This window comes from Salvelinus sp. IW2-2015, linkage group LG4q.1:29, assembly GCF_002910315.2.
Source record: "Salvelinus sp. IW2-2015 linkage group LG4q.1:29, ASM291031v2, whole genome shotgun sequence".
NCBI classification, from domain to species: domain Eukaryota; kingdom Metazoa; phylum Chordata; class Actinopteri; order Salmoniformes; family Salmonidae; genus Salvelinus; species Salvelinus sp. IW2-2015.
In genome coordinates this window covers 52131761-52143504 of record NC_036842.1, presented here as the reverse complement: position 1 = coordinate 52143504, position 11744 = coordinate 52131761, and the positions used below count along the sequence as shown (strand labels likewise).

The window sequence follows — 11744 nt, the reverse complement described above, 5'->3', positions numbered from 1 at the left end:
TTCATGCCAACAGTAAACCATCTTGAGACCATTCATGTGTGGGGTTGCTTCTCAGCCAAGAGGTGGGCTCACTCACAATTTTGCCTAAGAACACAGCCATGAATAAAGGAGGTACCAGCACATCCTCCGAGAGCAACTTCTCCCAACCATCCAGGAACAGTTTGGTGACGAACAATGCCTTCCAGCATGATGGAGCACCTTGCCATAAGGCAAAAGTGATAACTAAGTGGCTCGGGGAACAAAACATTGATATTTTGGGTCCATGGCCAGGAAACCCCAGACCTTATCCCATTGAGAACTTGTGGTCAATCCTCAAGAGGCGGATGACAAACAAAAATCCTCAATTCTGACAAACTCCAAGCATTTATTATGCAAGAATGGGCTGCCATCAGTCAGGATGTGGCCAGAAGTTAATTGACAGCGTGCCAGGGCGGATTGCAGAGGTCTTGAAAAAGAAGGGTCAACACTGCAAATATTGACTCTTTGCATCAACTTCATGTAATTGTCAATAAAAGCCTTTGACACTTATGAAAGCTTGTATATTATACTTCAGTATTCCATAGTAACATCTGACAAAAATATCTAAAGACACTGAAGCAGCAAACTTTATGGAAATTAATATTTGTGTCATTCTCAAAACTTTTGGCCACGACTGTACAATCAAATAGTTTAGCTTCACTTCAGACAATGCCATCCTGAAAAGTATTAACCGACCCTCTCTCCTCCTTCTAGCGGACTTTGAGCTGACTCAGCTGCAGGATAAGCTGAGGGAGACAGAGATGGTGATGGAGAGGATTGTGTCCAAAGCCAGCCACAGTCCTGAAAGGTTTGTTGTTTACCCGGCCAAAGTCTTGCTCCTCGGACATCTCTCATTTATTCTCGTTTCAGTCTCTCTTTGCATACCAAACAACATATATTCAACTTTTAAAAAATTATTCTGGGTCTCTTCCACTTTACACCATTTTTGCCGGCCAAAATATTGGATTAAAAAAGTTTTAAAAATCTGGAATAAAATGTTATTGAATACAATCTGAATTGAACAATGTATTTACATTGCTATTAATGTGTGTACTTAACTGTTATTGCATGTCCTATTGATTGAATAGCAACCTGTAATAATTCTAATGGGTAGACATAAGCCATGGGTTCCCACAACTCTTTTGGCCCACGACCCATTTCCATAACCACATAAAAAAAAAGAAAATGAACAGCTAATGTTTACTTTTATTTGGGGCTATGGCAGTCAATTGAAAAACATTTTAACAGTATTTCTGATTGTCTTCTCAACTCACAACACATACGTTTAATGTGGGGCTCCCATGGAATCAGTTTATAGTCAATATAGCCACTCAGCAACATAATGAACATCCCTGTGCCATTTCATGCTCAGGACTCGTGAGACAGAACAAATTGTCCTTGTGAAAAGCATCCACCGACATGTATAGCAAACAAAAGTCAATGCATGGGCATCTTGGCCCTTAGAGCTAACGTCCATTTGGTGAGCATAAGCTGGGGAGTTTGAGTCGTTCAGTCAGAGTTTCCTCTTCATTGCTAGCAATAGCATAACTTATTTGTCCACTCAAGGACATTCAGAGACTTGTCACGAAGCCACTCCTGCGTTGTCTTGGCTGTGTGCTTAGGGTTGTTGTCCTGTTGGAAGGTGAACCTTCGCCCCAGTCTGAGGTCCTGAGCYCTCTGGACCAGGTTTTTATCAAGGATATTTCTGTACTTTGCTCTGTTCATCTTTCCCTCAATCCTGACTAGTCTCCCAGTCCCGGCCACTGAAAAACATCCCCACAGCATGATGCTGCCACCACCATGCTTCACCGTATGGATGGTGCAAAGTTTCCTCCAGACGTGACGCTTGGCATTCGGGCCAAAGAGTTAAATCTTGGTTTCATCAGACCAGATAATCTTGTTTCTCATGGTGAGAGTCTTTGGGTGCCTTCTGGCAAACTCCAAGTGGGCTGTCATGTGGATTTTACTGAGGAGTGGCTCCGTCTGGCCACTACCATAAAGGCCTGATTGGTGGAGGGCTGCAGAGATGGTTGTGCTTCTGGAAGGTTCTTCCATCTCCACAGAGGAACTCTGGAGCTCTGTCAGAGTGACCATCGGGTTCTTGGTCACCTCCCTGACCAAGGCCCTTCTTCCCCGATTGCTCACTTTGGCTGGGTGGCCAGCTCTAGGAAGGGTCTTGGTGGTTCCAAACTTCTTCCATTTAAGAATGATGGAGGCCACTGTGTTCTTGGGGACTTTCAATGCTGCAGATTTTTTTTGGTACCCTTCCCCAGATCTGTGCCTCGACACAATCCTGTCTCGAGGCTCTACGGACAATTCCTTCGACCTCATGGCTTGGTTTTTGCTCTGACATGCACTATCAACTGTTGGACCTTATATAGACAGGTATGTGCCTTTCCAAATCATGTCCAATCAATTGAATTTACCACAGGTGGACTCCAATCAAGTTGTAGAAACATCTCAAGAATGATCAATAGAAACGGGATGCACCTGAGCTCAATTTCAAGTCTCATAGCAAATGGTCTGAATACTTATGTAAATAAGGGATCTGTTTTATTTTAATAAATTAGCAACATTTTCTAAAAACATGTTTTCACTTTGTCATTATGGGGTATTGTGTGTAGATTGATGAGGAAAAACAATTAATTCATTTTAGAATAAGGCTTTAACGTAAAAAATGTGGAAAAAGTCAAGGGGTCTGAATATTTTTCGAATGCACTGTATCTGACAAAGGTATTGATGCGAGTTTCTGTGCCTCTGTCTCACCATACATTGTTTTCACCTTATCAATTGCAGCCGGTAATATCAAAGTCTCTGCAATAGTGTGTGGTTTCATATCGTAATGGGCCTAGCCATTCACTGTGTGAATGATTCAAGTGCAACGGTCAAGTGCGGCCTTTTCCCATGATCTAAGGGCACGCTCTGGTTGAATTTGATCTTTTAGATTAGATTTTTTTTATTTTATTATGTATTTTTTAAGGTTAACCACATTACAATGATTTTGAGATAAAGACAATATTATAAAGGTGTGTGTATATATATTATTATATATACACTGCTCAAAAAAATAAAGGGAACACTTAAACAACCCAATGTAACTCCAAGTCAATCACACTTCTGTGAAATCAAACTGTCGACTTAGGAAGCAACACTGATTGACAATACATTTCACATGCTGGTTGTCAAAGAATAGACAAAAGGTGGAAATTATAGGCAATTAGCAAGACACCCCCAATAAAGGAATGGTTCTGCAGGTGGTGACCACAGACCACTCTCAGTTCCTATGCTCCGTGGCTGATTTTTTGGTCACTTTTGAATGCTGGCGCGTGCTTTCACTCTAGTGGTAGCATGAGACGGAGTCTACAACCCACACAAGTGGCTCAGGTAGTTGCAGTTCATCCAGGATGGCACATCAATGAGAGCTGTGGCAAAAAGGTTTGCTGTGTCTGTCAGCGTAGTCTCCAGAGCATGGAGGCGCTACCAGGAGACAGGCCAGTACATCAGGAGACGTGGAGGAGGCCGTAGGAAGGCAAAACCCAGCAGCAGGACCGCTACCTCCGCCTTTGTGCAAGGAGGTGCACTGCCAGAGCCATGCAAAAGACCTCCAGCAGGCCACAAATGTTGCATGTGTCAGCATATGGCTCACAAGGGGTCTGAGTATCTCATCTCGGTACCTAATGGAGGGCTGTGCGGCCACTAAGAAATGCCACCACACCATGACTGACCCACCCAAACCGGTCATGCTGGAGATGTTGCAGGGCAGCAGAAAGTTCTCCACACGGCGTCTCCAGCTCTGTCACGTCTGTCACATGTGCTCACTTGTGCTCAGTGTGAACCTGCTTTCATCTGTGAAGAGCACAGGGCCAGTGGCGAATTTGCAATCTTGTGTTCTCTGGCAGAATGCCAAACGTCCTGCACGGTGTTGGGGCTGTTAAGCACAACCCCCACTGTGGACGGTCGGGCCCTCATACCACCTCATGGAGTCTGTTTCTGACCGTTTGAGCAACCACATGCACATTTGTGCCTGCTGGAGGTCATTTTGCAGGGCTCTGGCAGTGCACCTCTTGCACAAAGGCGGAAGGAGCGGTCCTGCTGCTGGGTTGTTGCCTCCTACGGCCTCCTCCACGTCTCCTGATGTACTGGCCTGTCTCCTGGTAGCGCCTCCATGCTTCTGGACACTACGCTGACAGACACAGCAAACCTTTTTGCCACAGCTCGCATTGATAGTGCCATCCTGGATGAGCTGCACTACCTGAGCCACTTGTGTGTTGTAGACTCCTCTCATGCTACCACTAGAGTGAAAGCACCGCCAGCATTCAAAAGTGACCAAAACATCAGCCAGGAAGCATAGGAACTGAGAAGTGGTCTGTAGTCACCACCTGCAGAACCATCCTTTATTGGGGGTGTCTTGCTAATTGCCTATAATTCCCACCTTTTGTCTATTCCATTTGCACAACAGCATGTGAAATTTATTGTCAATTCAGTGTTGCTTCCTAAGTGGACAGTTTGATTTCACAGAAGTGTGATTGACTTGGAGTTACATTGTGTTGTTTAAGTGTTCCCTTTATTTTTTTTGAGCAGTGTATATCAACAACAAAAATGTGTGAATCTTTTTTTTCTCTGAATTTTGGAAATTCTCCCACAACCCCATTTTCATATCAGGCGCGACCCTAGTTTGGGAATCGCTGCCTTTAGCATACTTACCTATGCTTCTGCTGCTCTCTCTGCAGGGTGACAGGGGGTGAGTGCCGACCAGGAGGAGAGACTGCTTCTCCAGCTGAGAGAGATCACACGGCGTGATGCAGGAGGGCCGCCTGGTGGAGGGGGTCGCCCCCGCAGAATGGGGGCACAACACTGGGAAGTAGACTGGGATTGAAACCCTTTCTAAGCCTTTTTTCTGTACCACCCCACACCACTGTGGCATTCTTCTAAAACACATGTCATTTGTGTTCTTTAATGGAAGTCAAACTTTGGCTCTTTTATGACATCATTCAAGACTTGTCTGAATATGTTATCCACATTCAACAATACAGAGATATACAAGATTTTGGTGCAACATACAGTAAGTAGGGTTTAATGCCTCTGAGGCTGTATGGAAATGTAATGATATACTGTTTATGTATCCATGGTTGAATTAGGTTTCCCAGAGGATCCCATCCATGCTGGGAAGAGCCTTCTGTGGATACGACCATACCCAGGCGACCAGCACCAAGGTGTGGCTGACCAGGAGGGTGGGCCTTTACCAGGAGGAGAGTGGGGCTTACCAGAAGGAGGGTGGGGACTATCCAGAGGCAGGTAGGGCTGACCAGGATAAGGGTGGGTCTGACCAGGAAGAGGGTTTGCCAAACGAGGAGGAGAGTGGGGTTGACCAGGAAGAAGGCAGGGCTGACCAGAAAGACGTTGGGCTTAACCAGAAAGAGAGCGTAGTTGACCAGGAGGTGGTTGGGGTTGACCAGGAAGAGGGCAGGGCTGACCAGAAAGAAGGTGGGCTTGACCAGGAAGAAAGCATAGTTGACCAGGAGGTGGTTAGGGTTGACCAAGAAGAGGGCAGGGCTGACCAGGAGGAGGGTGCGGCTGAGGATGATGTAGGTGTAGCTGAGGCAGGGGCTGATTTGAATACTGATGAGGGAGATGCTGATTTGGCCACTGGGAATGAGGAATGTGGGGCTAAGTGTGATGTGGGTGGGACTGAGGTGGAGAAAGAAGGAATGGACAGGGAGGAGGGTGGGGCCAATGACAAGCTGGGTCTGGCTGATGAAGACAGGGGTGGTGCAGAGGAGCTTGAGTTTACACTGAAGATGCCCACCATGTTGGAGCGAGAGGAAAAGGACGGTGTTAACCTGTCAACGGAGATGTCAACTAGCCGTTCTCGTGTTAGAAGGAAAAGGAACAAGAAGCAGAAGAAATGACCAAAAGGAAACAGAGTTGATTGACTTCCCCTAAATTCCTTCCTATAATTGGGAAAGTAGAGTGCGCCCCACAAACTTGAGTCTGGCTATGCCCGTCTAGCAACATTTCTTCCTAGCCTCCAAACAGGATGGGCCATAGCATGAAGGTTAGCAGTAGCCAGTCTATAAACATAGGATCAAAAGCTCCAACCGAGAAAGATGGTATCTCTTCCTCTCTTGCTAAGTGACAGTCTGAAGCAGAAGTCATACCCACAGTATTGTACCAATGCCTTGTTCAGATGTCCACTATCGCATAATAGCTTTGGCACAATGCYCATTACAGTGAACTGAATGATTTGGAAGGCACTGTGCTACTGTCTTGATTCACATCTGGGCTTGAGAGGATGCTTTTTGTCCTCTTAGTGCAATAAACCATAATTAGAATACATGGGAATGATCTTATTTCATGGGTATAAGTTATTGAAAAAGCATTCACTTTTATACACTATTTATTTATTCACTACTGATTACTATATACCTGTATGTCAGCGTTACAAAAAAAGTAACTACTGTGGAATCTCACAAATAAAATATTCTGGTTTGACAACAACCATGTCTCAAGTATGTGACAAACAAAAACAACAATGGCAGCTATTTGAGAAAAAAGGTGTATTACTTACAGAACGTAACATTCTACCAATAGAAAAGCAACATCCAATTTTATTAGCGGAAAGCGTACAATTAACTTATTTTCATTGAGTAGCACATTGTCACTGCACAGAATTGACACATGGCAGTTCAGTGAGGGGTGCTGAGCTGGATTTGGTTTCTGGCCACCGCAGTGTGACAAAGTGTGTCATCATTCTGCATCCTCAGTCTCAGATATCCATTGGCTCATCCGGTTTGTCTGCTGCAGGCTCATCTGCAGCCTCGATAACCTAGGACACACAAGGCGGGACACATATCTTGATTGGCTACCGTTCAGATGAAAATAAAAAATAAAAGTACTTTCTTATGTCAAACTACCAGGAAGTCTGAAAAGATACTGAGTGAGAGGGAAGCTCACCTTAGGCATTTTCACAGAACCTAAAGTTATGTCAAGCAACATGGACGCAGTGTTGCAGTGAGATTATCTCAAGCAAATTTGCTGATACACAAATCAACATTGAAATTGCATGCAACATCCAATCCTATCATACACCACATAATGGTTTCACTACTGATTTGTTTATATCCAACTGTTTGGTTATTGTAACAGTATCAATAGACAAAATGTAGGCTGTATAGTTTAGCTAGCAAATTCAAATGGAATTGGCAGCACTGTTTATCAAGCTAGCTAGTTCATCTTGGACAATTTCAGGATGAGGTCTGGGTACTTTTCATTAAATATATACATACATACATACATACATACATACTCAGTGGCTAGTTTATTAGGTTCCCTCCTACAGACAGTGAGTCACATGGCAGTGGCTTGATCTATAAAGCAGGCATCGAGGCATTCAGTTACTGTTTGACTGAACGCTAGAATGGGCAAAACGAGTGACCTAAGCCACCGAGTGTGGTATGATCGTTGGTGCAGGTCGTGCCGGTTCAGTATCTCGGAAACGGCCGGCCTCCTGGGCTTTTCATGCATGACTGTGTCTCGGGGTTATCGTGAATGGTGCGACAAACCAAAAAACATCCAGTCAACAGCAATCCTGTGGGCGAAAACAGCTTATTGATGAGAGGTCGAAAGAGAATGGCAAGAATCGTAAAGCGAACAGGCGGGCCACAAACAGGCAAATAACAGCACAGTAGAACTGGTCGCAAAACTAGTCGGTCCTTGTCACGGATGGGCTATTGCAGCAGACACCCACACCAGGTTCCCCTCTCATCCTCTAAAAACAAGAAGTGGATCCAGTGGGCACGTGATCACCAACACTGGACATTTGAGCAGTGGAAAAGCATCGCCCGGTCCGACAAATCCTGGTTCATGTTGCGTCATGCTGATGGCAGTCAGGATTTGGCGTAAGTGTCAATGGTACAGGCTGGTGGCGGTGGTGTAATGGTGTGGGGAATGTTTTCCTGGCAAACGTRAGGTTCCTTGATACCAATTGATACCAGTTTGTACGCCACAGCATATCTGAACATGCTGGCTGAAGATCTAGCTAGCCAGTTACTAGCTAACACCAGGGGAAAAAAATTGCTAACACCAGACACAGATGAAAGCAGAAACATTAGAAGAATATACTTTAAAAAAATATATATTTACTGACACTGCAGTCAAATTTCTGCACCAGTAGACTAGCTACCTAGCTATGTAAACAACACGCCTTCTGCTATGTTGGTTACATGGTGGTACTTGTTTAAGTTAGGTAAGAGAATAAGATGTTACCATTGGTGTATTAAAATTATACTTTTTGTGATGTCATGAAAAGCCCTTAATAATCCTGCCTCCATCCCMCCTCCTGAATCACAGTCTCAAAAGTGGGTGGGTATCTCTGACATAGCGAACCAGTGACACCTCGAGCTGGCTACAAACTAGCAGGGGRTGACGACAGTTGTGTGTACTGAGAGGCACGAGCAAGAAGACAATGGCGGAGGCGGAGCCACCATCGGTTGGTGGTGGAAATGAAAAATTGACTTTCGCCAAAGAAATGGAAAGAAATAAGCTAAATTGAATGGTTGATGTATGCTGGATGATGTGGAGTCCCTCCCGATCCAAGTGCAGCTGACACAGATGAAAGCYGAAACCTATAAGCAGGGTTGGGGAGTGACGGATTACAAAACAAACTTAATCAGTAACCAGAAGAAATATTGTAACAAGATTACAGATACTTTTGAAAAAGTAGATGATTACTTTTTAATTCAGAAAGGATGTTTGCAAAAACAGAAAGGTGTAAAAAAAAATCTCAATGACATTCAAAATCAACATTGAAAAAAGGAGCACGTTTAAGATTGTTTTCCGCCTGAGCAAGTCTGACCACAGAAACCACTATGATGACACACCAAAATACGTTTGATGGATTGCAAATGTATATATATATATATATATATATAAAACCATTATTGGGTTAAAATACACACACACACACACATTAACCCAATAATGGTTGAATTGAAGCAGTTTAAGCTGCCTATCAATCATTGTTTTTGCAACAAGGGGTGTATTCATTATGAAACAGTTTACCGTTTAAGAACCAAATGGAAGCAAACAGAGCAAAACTAAAGTTTCTATTGGACAAACTCAGGTAGGTCCCTCCCCGTTTCGTCACATTTATGAAACGTTTTTCAWCAGAATGGGCATAATGAATTCGCACCAGTAGACAGCCAGTGAAAAATGTGCGGTTGCAACAGCTGCATAGTGCGGATCCCAGCCTAAGGAATACAAGTTTGAGTTCCTCCCTTCTAAACTGTTAAGACTTCAGTGCGGCTTTTGACATTCTTGATCATAGTCTGCTGCTGGAAAAACGTGTTATGGCTTCACATCRACTGCTATATTGTGGATAAAGAGTTACCTGTAACAGAACACAGAGGGTGTTTTTTAATGGAAGCCTCTCCAACATAATCCAGGTAGAATCAGGAATTTCCCAGGGCAGCTAGACCCCTTACTTTAAATCTTTACTAATGACATGCCACTGGCTTTAAGWAAAGCCTATGTGTCTATGTATGCGCATGACTCGACACTATACATGTCAGCTACTACAGCGACTGAAATGACTGCAACACTTAACAAAGAGCTGCAGTTAGTTTCAGAGTGGGTGGCAAGGAACAAGTTAGTCCTAAATATTTCTAAAACTAAAAGCATTGTATTTGGGATAAATCCTTCACTGAACCCTAAACCTCAGCTAAATCTTGTAATGAATAATGTGGAAATGAGCAAGTTGAGGTGACAAAACTGCTTGGAGTAACCCTGGATTGTAAATTGTCATGATCGAAACATACTGATACAACAGTAGCTAAGATGGGGAGAACTCTGTCCATAATAAAGCACAGCTCTACCTTCTTAACAGCACTATCAACAAAGGCAGGTCCTAAAGGCCCTAGTTTTAATCGCACCTGGACTACTGTTCAGTAGTGTGGTCAGGTGCCACAAAAAGGGACTTAGTAAAATTGCAATTGGCCCAGAACAGGGCAGCACGGCTGGCCCTTGGATGTACACAGAGAGCTAATATTAATAATATGCATGTCAATCTCTCCTGGCTCAAAGTGGAYAGATTGACTTCAMCACTACTTGTATTTGTGAGAGGTATTGATTGATATGTTGAATGTYCSYAGCTGTCTGTTTGAACTACTAGGCGCACAGCTCGGACACCCATGCATACCAAACAAGACATTCCACAAAAGGAATTCACWGTCCCCAAGTCCAGAACGGACTATGGGAGGCACACAGTACTACATTGAGCCATGACTACATGGAACTCTATTCCACATCAAGGAACTTATGCAAGAATTTGATTATAAAAAAACATAGAAAAATACACCTTATGGATAGCCTAGTGGTTAGAGCGTTGGACTAGTAACCGGAAGGTTGTAAGATCAAATCCCCGAGCTGTCGTTCTGCCCCTGAACAAGTCAGTTAACCCACTGTTCCTAGGCCGTCATTGAAAATAAGAATTTGTTCTTAACTGACTTGCCTAGTTAAAATAAAATAAAACACTGTGCTGGGGACAATAAAAGGCCACTAAAATGTGCTGTTTTATCCGAAAACACAATGTCTCAAGTTCTGAAGGAGCGTGCAATTGGCATGTTGACTGGAGGAATGTTTACCAGAGCTGTTGCCAGAGAATTCAATGTTCATTTCTCTACCATAAGCCTCCTCTGTCCTTTTAGAGAATTTGGCAGTACATCCAACCGGCCTCACAAATGCAAACCACGTGTAGCCACGCCAGCCCAGGACCTACACACCCGGCTTCTTCACCTGCGGAATCATCCAAGACCAGCCAGCCGGACAGCTAATGAAACTGAGGAGTATTTCTGTCTAATGAAGCCCTTGTGGGGTTAAAACTCTGACTGGGCTTGGCTCCTCAGTGGGTGGGCCTATGCRCTCCCATGCCCACCCATGGATGCGCTTCTGCCCAGTCATGTGAAATCCATAGATTTGGGACTAATGAATTTATTTAAATMGACTGATTTCCTTATATGAAATGTAACTCAATATAATACTTTTAAAACAAATATTTATCATTGACTTACAACCTGTAGATACTATGCGATTAGACAGATTCAGAAATTATGTGAAACATCACAGCACAGTTGAAAAATATATGGCACATGCAAATCATAAGAGGGTGGTTTACGGAGATAGGTGAGATGGACTGAGAGTAGCTGGTGGGTGTGTTTAAAAGCTGTTCTATAATAGTTATGACTGAGTGATTATAAATGTAATGAATAAGTCTATTATCTAGAAGTCAATATAAAATATGAATTATTTATTTTTGCATTAACTTACTGTAAAAAATGTGTGTGTATATCATGTTAACGAAAAAACCGCTGTGAAAAACAAGGTTTGTTTGTCCTTCGAATGGAGGGAGGGGGGGTGGAGGCCCCCCAAGCATAACAATTAAAGTACGATTAGGATGTGGATAGTCGCATACACACCGCCTATCTGAATGTCGAACCCTTCTGGCAACATGGCGCACAGTGAAATAAATATATATATAAATATGATATAATTAATTAGGATTGAATTGTGACACAGGGGTTTCAATTTAAGACTAGTGTCAGCAAGGGTTTTCAGAGAATGTGACAGCTCGTGTTTTGCTTCTCCCATTTCCCACACAAAGAAGCAAGGCCCTCACTAAATGGAGGTGAACATCCGTAAACCAAGCATGCCATAATGATGTCAACAACGTC

General features: G+C 43.5%; 1 protein-coding gene across 1 annotated transcript in view; it reads right to left on the bottom strand.

Moving 5' to 3' along the window:
- Nucleotides 1-6558: 6558 nt before the first annotated feature.
- The window catches only part of LOC111962135 (proteasome subunit alpha type-1), a 16118-nt gene continuing 10932 nt past the window's right edge, over nt 6559-11744 (bottom strand). Inside the window, exon 10 of the mRNA XM_023984986.2 lies at nt 6559-6844. Coding sequence (XP_023840754.1) covers nt 6785-6844 — 60 coding nt within the window. The 3' untranslated portion in view covers nt 6559-6784. The remainder of the gene's footprint in view (nt 6845-11744) is intronic.